General features: G+C 46.0%; 1 protein-coding gene across 1 annotated transcript in view; it reads left to right on the forward strand.

Moving 5' to 3' along the window:
- Ca12 (carbonic anhydrase 12) overlaps positions 1-16,159 on the forward strand; it is a 48,613-nt gene extending 32,454 nt beyond the window's left edge. Inside the window, exons 5-10 of the mRNA XM_028781461.1 lie at positions 1,542-1,637; positions 2,580-2,643; positions 2,923-3,080; positions 4,282-4,408; positions 14,213-14,300; positions 15,045-16,159. Of these exons, the coding sequence (XP_028637294.1) occupies positions 1,542-1,637; positions 2,580-2,643; positions 2,923-3,080; positions 4,282-4,408; positions 14,213-14,300; positions 15,045-15,114 (603 nt within the window). The 3' untranslated portion in view covers positions 15,115-16,159. The remainder of the gene's footprint in view (positions 1-1,541; positions 1,638-2,579; positions 2,644-2,922; positions 3,081-4,281; positions 4,409-14,212; positions 14,301-15,044) is intronic.
- The last annotated feature ends 2,407 nt before the right edge of the window (positions 16,160-18,566 follow it).

Here is an 18,566-nt window from a genome sequence, read left to right on the forward strand (position 1 = left end):
TCTCTCTCTCTCTCTCTCTCTCTCTCTCTCTCTCTCTCTCTCTCTCTCTCTCAAACATTTGAGATAGTATCTTACTATGTAGCCTCACTGGCCTGGATCTTACTATGTAGGTCAGGCTGGCCTTGAACTTACAGAAATCCTCCTGCTTCTGCCCCTTGAGTCCTGGGATTGAAGGTACACATCACCATGCCTTGCTAAAAAAATAAAATAAAATCTTTAAAAAATATTACTAATTGTTACATTATTGGCTCTTAAGCTAATCGTCACACCAAAGCCGATGGTTGTGATTGCTGATATTCAAGAAAACAGCAAAGGCCACATAATGACATTGAAAATAGACCTAATGCTGAATTTCCTTTAAAGAGGGAGATGATGAGTGACTGAAATCCAGATATAGTCTTGATATGCAATAGTTTCCAGGGCATGGGAGAAGAATGCATGTATTTGTATTTAGAGCTATCTATCACAAAGTTTTCTGAAGGCTAGGTGATACTGTCTTCAGGATTAAAAGTCAGATTTAAATATCACAAGAATTTATAATAACAATGGCCATAATATGTGGGTAGGTTTTCTAAATCTAGGACTACTCAAAAATGTCTCTTTACCTTAATAATTAGCTTCTGGCCTGATTAAAATATCAATGTTTACAATTTTTTTGAGAAGATTTATAAAAAAAAAAAAAGTCTTGTTTTATAGACTCTTAAAATCTGGCTGATAAGGCCAGGCAATGGTGGTGAACCCCTTTAATCTCAGCACTCTGGAGGCAGAGACAGGCAGATTTCTTCAAGATGGAGGCTAGCCTGGTCTACATAGTGAGCTCCAAGATAGTCAAAGCTATATAGAGAAACCTTGTCTCAAAAAAACGAACAAACAAACCTAAGCTGGTAAAAGCCATGCTATGATTTCGTTCGCCTGAGGGATAAACACCAGTGTTTTGTGCATTACCAATTACAATTAAGATGTAGCTGGCAACTGGTTTCCTTCCCCACCTCTCCTACTTCCAGATAAACTAGAGAGACACCGAATTACAGGAGACCACTTGGCCCACGCTCCAGAAAAACAAATGAAGGGAGAATAGCTCCAAAGTACCCAAACTTTTTAACAGTTAATATAAAGATCCATCCATCTATCATCCATCCACCCACCTATCCATCCACCCACCCATCCACCCATCTATTCATCCACCCATCCACCCATCCACCCATCCACCCACCCACCCATCCACCCACCCACCCATCCACCCACCCACCCATCCACCCATCCACTCATTCATGCCTACTGTACCTCTGCTACTTTCCAGGTGCCTTATCAGACACGAGGGGTCCAATGAGTAAGATAGGATATGCCCTGGTTTGCAGGCTAGAGAGGACTAAGGAAAAAGAGAAAAACTGGGGAGGGATGGTGAGGGTAGGGGACCAGTTCTTTTGGGGGGGAGGAGAGGGACAGATATCCATCTTTCTGCTTGGCTCAAGTCTTCTACAAAAACGAAAGGTTCCTGGAGTCACTTGTCCCCCTCGTGGGTATCTTCTCTCCTATTGCAGCTGCACATTGTCCATTATAACTCAGACCTGTACCCTGACTTCAGTGCTGCCAGCGACAAGTCAGAAGGCCTCGCTGTCCTTGCTGTTCTTATTGAGGTATGGTGTGGTTAAAGGGCTTCTTACATAAAGTCCGTAGTGGAGAAGGTATCCGGACATATGTTCTGTGCACAGCAGTCTGTAGTGAGCTGCTCCTGGATTGTCTCTGCATTGGCGCTAGAGCAGGCTGTGTTCCTCAGAAGGCTTTTCTCTCTCCTCTCAAAGGAAGCTTTTTCCTGTATCCAGGCAGCTGAAGACAACATATCTTTTGTGACATTAGAAATATGAGCCCCCATTTGTAGCCTTGTTGCATGGTGTGGGTACACTCATCTGGGGAGGGCCTGTGGGGTATAGGGATGCTATACCTATCCATGCTGCACCCTCAGATGTATCTCTCACAGATACAACACCTAACATCCAAACTCCATTCTGGAATGAATGAATTCATCTTGGAAAACGAGAGTTGAACCTGGTATGGTGACACATGCCTGCAGTCCCAGCAGGTTTAGAGGTCAAAGCAGGAGGACTGCTGAGAGTTTGGGGTCAGCATGGGCTACTTATACAAATTTTTATCTCAAAAACTTGGTTGGGGTGGGAGGGGCTAAGAAAGGAATGACTTCTCATCAGCTTGCTTTGTTTTCCCCCAATGTTCTCATTTTCCAATGTGCTTACCTATTTGGCTTGGCTTTTGTGAACTCAAAGTTCTTCTAAGTTTCCGGTTAAATGGACTGGTTGTAGTCCACCAGGCTCATATCAGATAACTAGGGACACACCTGTTATACTGGGACACTCAAGACTGGTATCTTAAGATAAAAATAGCTATCATTTGATAAAGGTCAAAAACACGATACTAACTTTCAACCATCTGGTGATGGGTCAGAATTTTCTTTGTAAGGCAGATCCTCAGGGAAGGCATCCAGCCTGGCCACCTGATGGCGACTGTCAATGTGGGCTGAAACGGTCTTATTTGTCCCAGTTCAACCTGCCCGAACTCTGTTGCAGATAGGCTCTGCCAATCCATCGTACGACAAGATCTTCAGTCATCTTCAACATGTTAAGTATAAAGGTGAGGGGTGTTGGCTGCTTATTCACTCACTGTTACACAGAATATGGGTAGACCTGTGTTCACCTTAATAATAATAGCATAAGGGATAGGCGCTGTCGATGTTCACCACATTGAGAGTAGCAAGTTGTTGGGCGATGTTGCGACACTGGGTCAGGTAACACAGAAAAGAGCACATGCCCTGAATGTGAGTCTGAGTGTTCAAGCTCAGTTACTGTACCTAGCTACGCCTCTCCTATTAAGAGTTAGGCTGATACCCTCACACCCAGTATGTCTCTCTAGGCCAACAAGTGCTCATCCCTGGCTTCAACATTGAAGAACTTCTGCCTGTGAGCCCTGGCGAGTATTACCGTTATGAAGGCTCCCTCACTACACCTCCTTGCTACCCTACGGTGCTCTGGACAGTCTTCCGAAACCCTGTGCAGATTTCCCAAGAGCAGGTAACACGCCAGAATCCATAACGGCATCATGTTCCCTGAGGCTGTTCTCATCGAAGACTTGATTTCCTCAGAGTTCCGTTAGCAGCTCTCCAGAACCTCTCCGGATTGGACCTGCTACTGAAATGCTGTAGAAATTACAGACTAAGCTCTCTAAGAGGAGCTAAACATCAAGCTAGGAAAATGATCACATTTCCCACAGTTCTTTAAAGAGACCTGCAAGGCTGTGTTTGCTAATATACCCTTCAGTGGATGCGTGGCATTTGCTGTTCTTGTAGGAGAGAGCCTGGCTCCTTTGGTGGGACAGAATAAAGATCATACCAGGCTACACGTGGGCCATGGTATTGCAGTGGTAAGAACTCCACTGACTTTACGCTCACAGTCCAGCAGTGCAAGCTGGGGAACCAGGTTATTCACCGCCGTCTCTAAGCTACTCATGTTGGAAGGCAGGGTTAGAAGTTCTCAGGATCACCTGACTTCTGAGCTGAGTCACTGCTTCTACCCCACAACCTGAAAGCACCAAGAATCGTGTAGAGGAGGTGGACGGCGTTACATAGCGTGATCACCCACCAGAGCCATCTCAGCCAGCCATCGCTGTCAAAATCTGTTCTTTACTGTGAGCTTCTGAGCTGAGAAGCCTCGAGAAATGGCAGCTGGTGGGTGGACAAGAGAGGGGATGAGCTGAGTCATAGGTGACAAGTGTGGGGAAGCAGCAATTGTCAACCCAGGAGCTGCCATAGAAACAGATGGTGTCACACTCACGGGAGGTGTGGAAATGCCAGGGAGCCAGCAGCCAGATCACCAGAGGGCCTCTTCCCTCTGTCTTTTTTATTCTGATTTGATCATAAAAACAAGTCCACCCACCCCCAACTGCTTTAAGAGTTGGGTTCCAATTCAGGGTCATGAAAGGAATGTGATCTTGGTGGGAAGCTAAGGATCTCCCCCATTCTCTTCAGCTTTCACTGGGGGCCATTCTGGGGTCTTCAAGAACCTTGACAGCAGGGAACCACCCAGCCCAAACCAGCAATACCTAGTGAGAACCTCAGAACAGAGAAGTACTTCTCTGGTTTTCCCTTAGTTTTTAAATACTTTCTGCTGAGCACCTCAGAGGCTGATTCCAGAGAGTTCCCCCAAGTCCTCTCTCCAGTAGGCCAGTCCAGTGAGCATTATCTTCTCATGAGACCTGTTTCCACTTCCCCCTCAGCTGCTGGCTTTGGAGACTGCTCTGTATTTCACACACATGAGTGATCCAACCCCCAGAGAAATGGTCAACAACTTCCGGCAGGTCCAGAAGTTCGATGAGAGGCTGGTGTATATCTCCTTCCAACAAGGTGAGGAAGGTTCTGGGGGAGGGGAGAGGCAATGGGTTTACCAGATGTCTGTTTCCTACCAAAGAAGTAGTGTCCTTTCAAGACGGGCTGAGTCCTCTGGCTGCCAAGGAACCAGAGCATAGCCAAGAGCTTTGGTGTATGGGCTATTGTCATCTCCCTTCAGTGCTCTCCATGTCCTCAAGACCTTGGAGAGAAGTTCAGACCATGACCTTGAGGTAACAGACCAGAGCCCTTATTAAGTCTGGGAGTCACCCACAGGTGGAGATGAGATGTTTTGGGGAACTTCTCTGCTCTGAGAATGATTTCTTAAGACATATGGAATCCTTTGCTATATACACTCTGTTCTCAGCCTAGCAAGGCGATTCCATACTATACTGTACACATTCATATATGCTCCTTTATAAGATAAAGGATATAACCCATGTTCACAGCCACAGCAGCTCGAAATCTAATGTAGTAGTAGTACCCATCAGGCAAGAAAGTACTCTGTTTCACAGCTTTTTTTTTTTTTTTTTCTTTTTTTTTTTTTTTTTTGGTCTAATCTTGAGCTTGCATTAACAAACACATTCTGAGTTGAATAAAGCTTACTAGTTTCATTTATTTCCACTGCTAGGGATTCATTATTCCTCCTAAGTCTATAACTGGAACTATTAGGAGGAAATTAGCATTTCACCTGCTCAGAGCCTCCATCAGAACACGGAAAGGGTGGAGTGGGGGGATAAGGAGAACTGTTGTCATCCACACCCATCTTCATGCCTCTGAGGTCACTTTCTCCCCACATCTTCCTGAGTGTTGCCCAAGCTGGGGATCTCGGATGGTCGGAAGCAGTGCAGAGCTGCAGAAGTGCCCCAGCATCTCCTCATGGATCCCTAGGGCTGGATGTTCGTAGTCTAAAGCAATCCATAGGCTCACCTGGTAGAGGGGCCCCGCCCTCATCTCACCTGATGCTTGTTGGTGTTGCTGCTCTACTATGTGAGATTATAACTGTCACCTGCTCAGCTTAGACACGAGCCAAAGAAGACTATTTCAAAGCCCTTGCCAGAAGGTATTAGAAATCTGCCCTTCAGAACTGACCCGTCAATGTGGCCAGCATTGTGTCTGTAGGCTATCTCCATGGGTTACCCTCATGCCCAAAGATTTGTGTCTCCTGTTCTCCTCTCCAGATACTACTTGCTTTCAGGTCACTCCCGTTCTCTCCAATTTCTGAGTCTAAAATACAATCTGGGAACAGGGTGGCCCTTCCCATAACCTGACAATATGTAAGACGGTGACAACCCACTTGTTTTCTAGGATGACTCAGATGCCTGGGATACTTTGATTTGCTCTCCATTCTGGGCACAGGATTCTCCTTTCCCATTCTTCTTTGTGGAAGATGTAGTACTTGAGGTTGAAAAAAAAATGACCTCAGTTCTCTGTACTCTTGGGACAAGGTCTCAGGTATCTCAGGCTGCCTCCCGACTCACTATGAAAGTCCAGGCTGGCCTTGGCCTTCTGGTTCTCTTGCCTCAGCCTCTCAAGAGGTCGGAGTTACAGATATGAGGCAACATACCTGGTATGGAACTACTTCAGTTCTTAAATTTAAAAGCCTGGAGATGAGGACCATTGTCCACACAGACCAGGCAAGATTTTGCTTATGGCTGAAGGGCTGTAAGAGCTGTTTTCTGAGGTAGTCTGTATATATTCTTGGGAAGGGGGTAATATATGCTTTCCCTGAAGTCAGGAGACCTCCATTTAGGGCCTTGTTTTGTTTTCTCTTGACTGTATGACATGAACAAAACATACCCTTCTTTGGCCTGGGTTTCCTTGGTCACAGGATGCTGGGCTGGAGACTTGCTCTGACATCCTTTGAGTGCCAACATATTAAATTCGGAAAGTAGTAACTGCCAATTCCTGACTTTACATTGCAGGGTCAGAGTTTGGGGGCGGTTACAGAGGATCAGAAGAAACCGTGCAGGAATTTGATTATGACAAACAAGAGTAAAACCCATTTGTACCAACGGATTGTGGCATTGGCGCTAATCAGCCGTCTCCCTAGATGGGCTCAGGTCTAAGTAGCTGCTTGTAGACTGGACTATACAGGCAGGTTTGTAGCTGAGTGCTTTGGTAGATCCTGCGAGACCTGGCTGGAGTAGATTGAGAAGGCTCTAGACAGAAGCTTGAAAACTAATTCCTGGCTTCAGACGTCAAGATCAAAGCCCAAATGTAGTTTTGCCACAGACCCTCCTGCACGGCTTGGTCAGAGCTGCTGCTTCTGTGAGGTTAGACTCAGCTTTCTCCTTAGAGAATCTGCTGCTGTTCAAGGCAAACTTGTCTTCTTAGACATTGATTATAGAAACTTGGCCAAAGTACTCCCCTTCTTCATCTTCCAAAACACAGGCAGCCAAGGCTACTTCCTGAGGCTAGATGAAGAAGCGGGCCCCTAGGAGGCTCAGCTCCCACCCCTCTGACCACAGGTGCCTGGATTCACAAGGGCCTCTCAGAACCAGCCTAGGGCAGGTCTGGCTAACATGCAGTTTCAAGTTCATAGTGTGAGCCTGTTTAATCACATGACAGTGATTTGGGTTCAATTCTTTGCAAACTTTTCCATGTAGGTTGTTTATAACTAGTACCTATTATACTCAGAATTTCCTTTGGAAGTTAATGAGAGCTAAGGAATCCCAGGAGCAGAAAGTAATGTAAAGAAAATCTCTAGGAGAGAAAGTGTGTGTGTGTTCTGAAATTTAATCAAATTGAAACGAATAGGACTGACCCATTTAACTCACCCCTGCTATTTTCCTAGAATATGCTTATAAAAGAAGCATAGAATTTGCTTTCTGCCTGCAAGGGGCTCGTACTTTAGCTATTATATAGCTCTAGGGTGGGGTTTCTCAACCCTGGCACTATTGACACTCAGGACAGGATGGTTCTTGTAGTGGGTGCTTCCCTGTGCCCTGTAGCATTAGCGGGTGTCCATCACCCTCACCTACTAGATGCCAGTGGCACATTCCCATTTGTGAGATTAAAAAAAAAACAACAACTCTAGACATTGCCCAGATCTCTAGGGGAGATGGAGCAGAATGGCCCCATTGAGAACCACTATCCCCCAGGGATTGGTCAGTGACTTTGTAGGTTTAGGACTGGCTTTGTCCCTATTAGTATAGGATTCTAAAGTTGAATATCATATGCTCTGATATTTATTTTAATTAAATTTTTATTTTTATCATATATATATATATTTTGCCTGGCAGGTATGTTTGTGTACTATGTACACACATGTGCTCCAGGAGATCAGAATAGGGTGTTGGACTCCATAGAACAGATGGTTGCGAGCCACCATGTGGGCGTTGGGAATTGAACGCAACTCCTCTGGAGGATCAATTACGGAGCCATCTCTAGTCTTTAGTGCATTGTATCATGGAAACCTGAGTATCAGATGATGATCCTGGACGAACCAACCCAAGAGAAGCCTTGTTCCCATAGCCCGTTAGAACTTAAGTAAATATCTTTCTTATATAATTGGGTAAGGCTGGAAGGAGAACTGGTCTTCCTTTGGGAAGTCCACAGACCCCTTCATCTGAGCACCTTTCTGCAGGACCCTTGTCACCCGTTGTCTCTTTCCCATTTGTCTGAGGCTTTCTTACCTGGTGGTTCTTTTGACTTCTTAAAGTTCGTACTCTAATCAGGAAGCTGCAGACCCTGCCACGGAGCTGTTAATTAGCTCTGGAAAATCACCTCTTCCAAGGAAGACATGTGCTTGCCCTCCAGGTGGGTGCTGAGAAGACTCAGCTGAAGCCCCTCCGGGTTTCCTGAGAGCCAGGTGACCTAAGTGCGGATGCAGGAAAGAGCACAGGCCAGGGCCCAGAAGTGGGTTAATTTCTTCCCAGTCAGTGACACCAACTCTGAATCCAAGAGGGGATAAATAATAAGGCAAGGACCTATGAGACCCCAAAACTAATATTGTCTAGCTCATTTTAAGCATGTTAGGGGCAAGGAAACTGGAGATACACAAGGAGGCCAGAAAGTTTCTGTAATCATGTCTTTAGTAGGCCTGCTCTGAGGAGCTGCATGCCGCTCACTAGGGATCTAGAGCCAGCTGAGGGGCATTTAGGTGTGAGTGCGCTGGACTACTGAGTTGCTGGACACCTATGGGGAGGGCTCTAGCCAATGGCCATTTGCTTAGTAACATAATTAGAACCTGCTTGGCCTAGAGAGACCTGCATAGTTTTAGAAAACCTTTCAAACGAGAGAAATCTTACCCAGCTAAGATGGCTAATTATTTTTTTTGGAGACTAGAAGTTGTGTGCTGTGGTTATTGACCTTCTGTTTCTTCACGTTTCTATTTATAAATAAAAGGTATTAGATGGAAAAGTATCACCGATTCTTCCAAGGTACCCAATGAAAAAATCAGAGACGTTCCTACCTTCAGATTCCTAGACCTGCATCAGGGGTCTGAACTGTCAGCAGCACCCATCAGATGTGCTAAGTGAAGCCCTGGTCCTTCCGGCACACCAAGTTTCCCTAGTGTGGCCCAAGTTGGTGCTATGGAGTCAGAAACCAAACAGAACAAGACAGAACAAAACAAACCCACTGAGGATCCCATCCTGCCGCTGACACAGAGTAGGCAGGCAGGAAGAACAGCTGGGAAAGGACCCTGGCTGATCCTCCCATGTGGGCTCTCCGGGGCCCCCATCCCTGTCCTGTCAGCCTCAGTGCCCCCCAAACTGCAGGGCCCCCTAAAGCAGGACAGGTACACACAATATTTCTCTTGTCTGCAACGGCTCTCTCACTCTCAAAGTTCTTTTAAGACCCAGTTTTAATCACACCTTCTCAGAAGCCCTGCGCACTACCCTGGAGGTGGCTTACCAACCTCTTTCATCTGATTTAAGTATGTGGCATATAACTGAGTAGTTATTTATTACAATACAATAAAACCAGAGAGAGTGAATATTATGTACACCTGAGGGGCCCCTTAAGGAAAGGCTGCCTGATGGCTCATGTCTCATTCATTCTTTATTCCTGGCACCGTGCCCGGTGCATGTTATAAGCTCACTGAAAGAATATAACTGACCATTTCCTTTTCTCTTTCCTCCCCAGTATCTTCTCTCTAGAATGGTTTACACATAAACCTGGCCAGTTGTTGAATCTCAAGTCTTACCTTTGCTCTAGTCTCAACTTGCCAACAATATTAAAATAAAACCCCATGTAAAGGGAAATTCAAGACTTAGAACTTGCAACCAACTTTTAAAGGCCTGGAGGAAGCTGCCAGCTGATGTCATACTTTTTCTTGCTCTGTGATGACAAAGATATAAACTTATCCTATTACCTTTCACCACTTAAGCCTTGACAGCCAGGACCACTGAATCCCACTCATAATACAAGAGCTGGCACAACACGTGGCTCAGAGCAGTGTAGCCTGCACACTTGCAACCTGGGAGACAAGGCCCTCCGTTCCTATCCCAGCTTTATAATCCAGCTACCCCATGATCTGTCTAGTGGTGCCTTCTGAGCAGATTTCTTTGTAGAAGTTATTCTCTGACTGGATATTATATGGTTGATCAAAAGTAGTGCCAGGTTAGATATCCCCTCCAAAGACAGTAATGTGTGCTTGGTCACCGAGGGCATCTTCCTTAGCAAAGTACAATTTGAAGGAAACACTAGCACTGAGGTCACTTGACTTGTGGCTTATAACATCACTCAGTAAGAGTCACTTGTTACCATTCTAGCCAATGTCATGTTCTTAAGTATTTGAATCCCTGGTAAACCTAAACTTTCCTAGATTATTTCTTAATAAATTATTTAATAGACCACTGAAGACTGGTCTATGTATATGTCATCCCTACATAACACGCTGTCTATTAAAACAGTCCATGCTTTGACTGGACTTTGAAATAAGAAGAGATTGCATCCTGCAATCCAACAGAATTAAAAAAAAAAAAAAGCTAGAAAATACTAGACTGTTCTTCCAGGTACGCCAAGATGTGTAAATGAGCACTTGCTCTTCGGGCTGGACTTGTCTGTGTTTGTACCCAAGGCTTCAGAATACCTCAAAAGCAGTTACCCAGCATCCTCGGCGCAGCCAGATGCCAGTGGAGGATGCAGCTCCTGAGCCAGCCAGTCCAGGTAGCAAGGCCTTTGTGTCAAGCTGTTCCCGACCTTCTCCAGGTGTCCTGCCTTCCTGGACAATGCAGCTGTCTGTATCTGTGCACAATTTCCTTTTGCGTGTCATATTGGCCTCTCTCTGCTCACTCTGGCTGGTTACCCCAGTGCTCTATGGAGGCCCTGAGCAGGCAGCAACTCCCCTATATGCTGAGCATGAATCCTCCTAGAAGCTATCTCAGGAGTCTTTCCTGTCAGATTCCCATCAGCTGGCTGTCAGGGGCCACCTCTGAGATCAAGCTTCAAGCCTCTCTCAATTCCCCCATCTGTCTCCTTGTTCTTCTTTCAGAACTACTTGTCAGTATCCCTGTTTGGAAACAATCCATTTCTTTGTTTAAGCTGAATATAACCTTCTCTAGCTCTGTCTATCCCACACCATCTTTGATACCTGCACTCTAGTTACCCATAGATTGGCCTCACCTGGCTGAAAAACACTTTGTCTTCTCTCTCTGGGTCTAGTTCTCGAATAATCTCAACATTTCTCCCTGAAATTGCTAGCCCTCCGGCTCTTTAATTAGCAGATGCTTGGGCTCGATCTTCAGTGGACCTCAAACCCACTAAGCAAGCTCCTTCTCTGCAGACCTTGGTTGGTGCTGCCTAAATTGGTTAGGATGGCGTTCTAGCCATATCTTTCTGGCTTGGGCATCATGGGAAGTAGAATTGTTAGTGTGACACTGCGACCGGAGTTTTTCTTCCTTGACACTTAGGTTCTTTGCCTGCATGATCTAGCTGCTTTGGTTTTTTTTATTTTGCAACATAGAAGTCTTAGCTGAAAATTCACCTATCCCCGTCTCTGGAACTTTCTTTGTCTTTATCACTGTTTTTAGGCTCACATCACTGTTTCCAAGGAGAGACAATTTAGTCCCTGACAAGAGTCCACCCAGAAGTGAAAACTTGGGTTGGTGTACTGGGTTTAACTATGCCATTGTCAACATGCTCCAGAGCAAGTAAAGAAAGGTGAACGGTCCCTGCAGAGAGTCCACCAAGCTTGGCCACTCTCCAGCCTAGCTCTCCATGGGCTTTGCTCAGCAACCCAAGACATAGCACACAGGTACCTCCTTCAGGTACCTCCATGTGGTAGGAGCATTCAGCCATTTGAGTCTCTGTGGCTTCCACATGTTTGTGATGACTGTGAAATAGATGATCTAGCTTGGACAACCTAGCTAGGTGGCTTGCTGGTGACAGTCTTACATGGCTGTCTTACAGTCTTTAGGTTCCATGAAAAAATAAATAAATAAATAAATAAACCCAGCACACTCAAATATTAAGTTGTACTGTGCTTGAACCTCAGGCCAGGGGGAGCACACAGTAGGTGCTGGAGAAGCATGAAATTTTCCCCTAGTGTGAACCTGCCCTCTGTACATCTCAAGCCATGTATTGTTAACCCTGTTCAGCTTACCAAGGAGGCCCTGGCAGGTTCTCTGACCAGGGGAGCTACTAAAGAACTCTGAACTACTGGTGGTTGCCAGCCAGAACAGGAGCAGTCCATCCATCCTTGGGGACACTCTCCTTATGACTACTCAGTTCACTCTGACAGTAACCAAGGAATCTCAGGGTCAGGCTCGTCTCAGAGGTTTGGCAGGCTTGGTGTGAAATTGTAGAGTGGTAGAGAAGAGGTAAAGGTGTCCTAGTTCCTGTTGAGTCAACCAGGACCTGGCCACAGGATAGGTGAAGGCGAGTGAGTGAAACTTCACCTTACAGCCTCTGGTCTTGGGAAAGCCTCAGTGTGTTGAAAGTCTCAAGAGTGAATTCTTACCTCTGCTGGCACCTCACACTAGGGCTCACCGAGAGTCTCGGTTCTTATGGTAGGCTTTACTGGTGTAGGCTATCTCTGGGTGTCAGACTCGGTTGCCACTGCCTGTCCCACTCAGAATTCCAGTGTTAGAACAAACACCACAAATAGAAAGGAAGCCAAGGAGGCAGGGAGGCACGGAGGCAGGGAGACAGGGAGGCAGGGAGGCACGGAGACACGGAGGCAGGGAGGCAGGGGACAGGGGTGCAGGGAGGGGTGAACACACACACAATCTGTAAGTTTCACAAAACCACTAGAAAAGATGATGTATGCAAACAGACTTCTTTAGATGAAGGTCCTGGCTGAGAGAAAGAGGAAGAGTAGTGAGAACCTATAGGAGGCAGGCTAGGGGCTTCTTGGGAAAGTTGTTGTGACTAGGTTCCCCTGTTTATTCAGGAAGATGCATTTACAGGGGGGGGATCTGTCTTCTGAGATCCCTAGTAAGTTGTGAGATTTTACCTTCAATGGCTGGACCCCAGTCAGACCTCTAAACTCATCCTACTTATTCCTAGTGATCCCTTGGGGAAGTTGTAATACTTCAGTCTCTTGAAACAGACCAGATAGGTTGGTATATAGAGGAGTTTGTCCAGTAGGGCCAAGCGGAAATGAAAAGGAAAGAACCAAACCATGATGAGAGAATAGGTAGGAATAGGAGAAGGCTCATGGTAGGTTCTGTACTGGGGAAGACAAGTACCAGAGAAGTAGGCAACAACCTGCCAAGGTAGGTTGATTCTTAGGCATCTTCGCCTTGCCTTTTTGGCCACCACGATTAAAAACTGAAGTCTTGTCCTAGCAAAGAAAGTGACTGTGGTAAAGGAATAGAGGATGGAAAGGAGACGGTATGGATCCCTATGTGGGAACTTCCCCTACCCCAGCAACCTGAGCCAAAGATAGCTATCCGCCAAGAGGAATAAGCTCTGGAATACCAACCAAAAATAAAAGGTAGAGATTTTAGCTATGCACTGGTCAGATCCATCATGGTCTGGCTGTAGATTAACGTCTAATCTTCTCTTCCCCCTTTTAAGTAGGACTGCTTACTGACACAGGACTGAGTTTGGGTATGTGGCCTCCTGAGTGTGCATGCTACAACTGGGTGACCCCATGATTTTCAGTGTGATCTGGGCCTGTGAAACTCTCAGCCCACCTTCTCTGCTTCTCTGCTGTCGCTTTGGCTCCTGGTGTCCCTCAAGCTGCTCTCTAATTAAAAAAATGAACTGCCAATCAAATGTTCCTCGAATGAAAAACCAATCACACTTCGATGTATATGTAAAAATCCCACTTAAATCAGTCTGTTGGTTAACGTTGGAGGGCACCGTGTAAAAACATACCTAAGCCCAGTGATAAGATCAGGTGGCTGGCCATATGACCTCCACCATGGGGTTGGTTATTTAGGACTGCAATGGAAATTTAGGGCAACAGTGACAGAGCCATCCCAAGAGAACTTACATCCAGCAAACAAATAGAGATCGTATTCTGTAGAGCAGGGTTTCTCACAGTGTGGTTCACAGACCACAAGCATCAGCATCTGCTGGAAGAGTTGAAAATAAAATGCAGATTCCTGGGTTCCAGGTCTAGTAGATCAAATCACATCTCTGAGGGCTGACCTTTTGGAAAGTCTACATTGTGAACATGATCCTTGTGTGAGTTTGAGAACCCCTGCTAGAAACCACTGCAATTTGCAGTAGGTACTTTAAGTACAGCAGCCAGTGGCCCTTTAAGCCACAAAGCCAAAGGCTAGACTCTGAGAACAGAGGCGGGGACACAATGTTCTGAGGACAACTGTGAAGCTAGGACACAGTTGCCCACCTGAGGGCTATGATGAAGATGAAGTGAAGCAAAGGCAGGAAGATGACATGTGCTTCCTGCCTCTTCACCAGGTATCATCCTTTCAGTGGCCCTGGCTGGGGTTCTTGGGATCTCCATTGTTCTGGCAGTGTCTATTTGGCTCTTCAAAAGGAAGAAGAGGTGAGTTGGTTTGGATTCAGACTCCCCATTCTGAATGTATGTCTCATGTGTCCATGAGGATTGATCTATCTGGCAAGACAACTTTGCCAAAGAGCAAGCCCCTGTTGTGGAACCCAACGCTATCCTAGGAAGGCTGCTCTCCAAATGCCACTGTCCTAGCTCCTTGCATGGAACACTGGTCATTTAAGGGTTACTGTGCTCAGGTGTGGAGGTGACTCTACCTAATTAGCCTCTCTTCCTAACTAGCTGAGTGACCTTAGACAACTTTGTATTTGTCTTTCACTAATACCTGCACATATGGTTTTTCTTCTATGAATCAATAAAGAAAAATGAAGAAAGCCCTGATCTCTCACTCATACTAGCTATAAACGCCTTTTGCCCATAGTTTTATTGCCACGCTTGGCTTTTCCTAAAACATACTTTATTTCTCCTGGTACGAGAAAGTAAGGTTTCTAGGAATTAAGGCATCGGAACTTTGAAGTGGAGTAGGCGTAGTAATGAGACCTCCTTCAGAATGCAGGTCTGGTATGACCAGGCCTTGAAAACAGAAAACAAATAGGTTCTGTTTTAGTTAATACTTAGTGTGATACCATTCTCTCTCAAGACCAAAGGACCTGGAAAAAGCCCTCAAGAGAGGAATCCGGACTTCTAAGACTCCTTCATCCCACACCTGAGCCAGGCTGCTCTTCGGTGCTCTCTTTCTTTTTTTGACTAACAAGACTTGTGTTCTTATTGTTCCTGTAGCAAGAAAGGTGACAACAAGGGAGTCATTTATAAGCCAGCCATCAAGAAGGAGGCTGAGGTCCACGCCTGAGTTCCCTGGCAGTCCCAGACATCCAAGGAAGGACCTTGCTTTGGACACTACATACTTTGGCTCTCTGGACACTTGAAATACCTCAAGGTGTTCTCTTGAGCTCACCTGTATCACCTTCCCCCAGACTCTTGTGAGGTTCCAGCTGGGCCTCCCCTGTTCTACTGTCACACTCACCCTAGGGTGGCCAGGGAGTGGATGAACTGAACTAGGGGGAGGAGTTTTGAGTGGGTTTCTCTATCTGTGTGAGATGGCTAAAGATTCTGAAGTCTGGGTCACAAACCTAACCTGCTGGTGGGCCGTTATGGTTTGGAAAACACTTCCATCCTGGGTTCTTCCTGGTCCATTTCCAAGGCCCTGAACATTCTACTATTCTCCAGTCTTCCAGACTAGAACATGTACCCTTGGCTTAGGTGATACTTTTGAAACTCAGCTTCCTTCCTCAGGGAGCAGTTGTCTTCCTTGGATTTCCTTCTGTTCTGGCAGACCGCCCCCAGCCTGACCTCGCACCTATTGGGAAAAACTGAGACAAGAAGTATCAAATTATCAGAAAGAAAGGAAAACTATAATATACCAGGGCATTTTTATAGTCCTGTCTTTTGGGTTACAGACATTGACCAAGCTTTGTAGCAAGGCAGGCTCAAGTTTTATCCTTAGTGGGGATGAAAGGGAGACAGAAAATTCTAGAAGGAAAAGAGGGAACCGGAAGGCATACATTGTCCAGGAGTCTTCCTTTGGAGTCAGAACTGGAATCAAGGTACAGTGTGGGGGAAAAAAAATCAGTCAACATCATGACCTACTTAGCTTCAGGAGGACAGTTACGCTTTATACCCCACTCCATTACTTGAAAATGAATTACTTTCTCTGTCCTGTAGTAGATTGAATTCTAGAATAATCTACTCTGTTTTGAACCCATGGGAAACAGACAGAAGCAAGACTACTGGACAGCTTTGCCTCTTTTGCCCAAATGTCAGCTCTCCCTTGTCTGATCTTCCTACTGCCCACTCATCGTCTACTCCTCTGGCTGTGGGGAAGTCTAAATAATGTATAGCCGAAGTGTATTTTCATCCTATCGAAACAGGAAGCTATCTTGGTAGTCCTGGTACTTAAGTACCTAAACCAATAGAATGTTTCTAAGAATCTCCCTGTTCTCCCTCTCAGTCACATGGTTTCTGGGAATGCTTAATCCCTTCCTCATGTTTTCTCCATAGAGGTAAGAACCCGGTGGAGAGCAGTCAGTTCCATGGCTCAAAAGGAAGAAGTCTCAGCCACCAGCCACTAATTGTTAGTTCCTTGAAGTTCATAGGGAGTTCTCTGATTTAATCTCATTTTGACAGCACGGAATGTCCTCTTGAAGAAATATATATATTCTATCTCTTCCTCCTGACTTGATAAAAAAAAATCTTTTCTGCTATCACAATGTTTCATAGTGGCAGCCCTGTGTCTTTGTAGCATAATTCACTGGGCAAGGTGACAAGTGATCAAATGGGGGCTCAGCTGTGTGTGCAGTATATGTGCATGCACACAAGCCCTCGGCCAGCCTTGGAGTCTGGGTGCCACACTAGAATTGGGACCAACATGCCTGATGGTGTCACCACAGTAAGGACAAGCCTCAGGAAGAAGCAACACAATTTAGGTGGTTTCCTGACCTTGGTCCAGGATTGTTGGCCAGAAGCTATCATAAAGCAGTCCAGCACAGCAAGACTGTCTTAAAGACTGACAAGTTATGTGAGAGTGCAGTGAGGTCATCGCAGCTGGAATGGGGACTGGTCATAAAAGGAGAGATGCTACGAGGGGAAAACAGAGGCATTTCTCCTTCCTTCTTCCCCTTCAGCATGGTCCAGGCATTCAGTCCTCGCTCAATCCTCATGGCTGAGATGAGACAGAACCAGGGAGGCAGAAAGAGTGCTCCAAGAATCAGCGCTGTCAACCTTTAACTCTTGAAGACGCAGCTTCCTTCAGATTCAAAATCATTCTGTGGCCACCTCACTGAGGGAAACCAGTGCTGTGGTATTTGATGCACAGCTCGCCTTGCACGCCTAACTCTGCTGTGTGAGGTGCAAGGTGGGTGCCTAGGAGAGCCTGGGTGGGCGCAGGGCTGGGCACATAGCAGGCAGAGATGACCAACACAATGCATGAGTGGATGGGGGGCACGCACTGGAGACCCAAGGAAGGCACTGGTTTCTGCAATCTTTCCTCTGCCTCTAACAGGAGAACTTGAGTCTCTCTGTTCTTTTTTAGTATCTATCTTCTGTTATAGTAAATCCTGTATCCATGGCTTTCATAGATATTCTAAAATTTGCTGCACTGACAGTCTTAATATTTCTATTCCTCCCCCTCTTATTACTCTTTGAAGACCTCCTGATTGGCCCTGAGGCAGTACCAGGGGTAACAGTATCCCTGGGTCCCCGTCCCTCAGCCCATAGGCCACTGTGATAATTGTCTGCTTAGCATTTCCATATTTATTGTACCAATGATTGTAATGAAGACATACACTGAAAGTTTAAGAGATTATAATAAAAACGTTTTTCACATCAGACTGATTTCCTCCCCCCCACCCCCGAGGCAACAGGGGATGAAGCGTTATGATGAGTAACTGACGAGAACAGAAGGTCTTGTCATTGGCTTCCAGCTCTTTGAATCTGGCTCCAAATGAAAATACCCAGATGGACTTCATCACTTAGGGTGGGGGAGTATGGAGACACATGATGTGTGTAGCTCTGAGCCCTGAAGCTGCTTATTAGCGAGGCTGGAGAAGCCAGAGTAATTAGGGGAGGGCTTAGGAGGGAAACAGTATAAGCAGGGGCTTGAAGAACAAGTCACAGTATGTCTGCTTTCCTAGTAGTTGATCTGAGACAGAAGCACCAGGAGGCCAGGAGTACTAGGTGCTCTTGCAGAGAGCTGGTTTCGTTCCCACCAGCCACGTCCCATGGCTCACAATCACCTGTCGCTCTAGTTCCACAGGATCCAACACCCTTGGGTACCCATACCCACATTAGATTTGAAGAGATGAATGGAAAAAGAGGAGGTATTCCAAACCAAATATTCTGACTATACGAAATAGTTTTGTCTCTTCTTATCCCTGACAATACTACATGCAGTAGGTAGATAGCCTCTCTTGGCTGCCTATTTCCTTATTTGGGATCCTTTGCAAAACATGATATCACCCCCAAATAACCTTTTGTCAAAATCCAGATTTCACATACTCCTTTGCTGATGAGGCGGTACCCAGGTTATAGTAGGTCCTGTCACTGTTTGAGTTCTTTAGAGAACCATCCTTGGGTAACATGCTCTGGGAGGTAACACAGCAGCTGCCCCAGCTTTGGACTAGAAGTGTTGACAGTTGCTTTCCTGAGAACCCAAGCATTCTCCAGCTCTCTGCTTTGGCATCCTTCTGCGTGTCAGGGCACTTACAGGGATGCAGACATGTTGGAAGCAGGGCACAGAGCTCCCTG

The sequence above is a fragment of the Grammomys surdaster genome, unplaced genomic scaffold (genome assembly GCF_004785775.1).
Source record: "Grammomys surdaster isolate TR1022 unplaced genomic scaffold, NIH_TR_1.0 437, whole genome shotgun sequence".
NCBI classification, from domain to species: Eukaryota; Metazoa; Chordata; class Mammalia; order Rodentia; family Muridae; genus Grammomys; species Grammomys surdaster.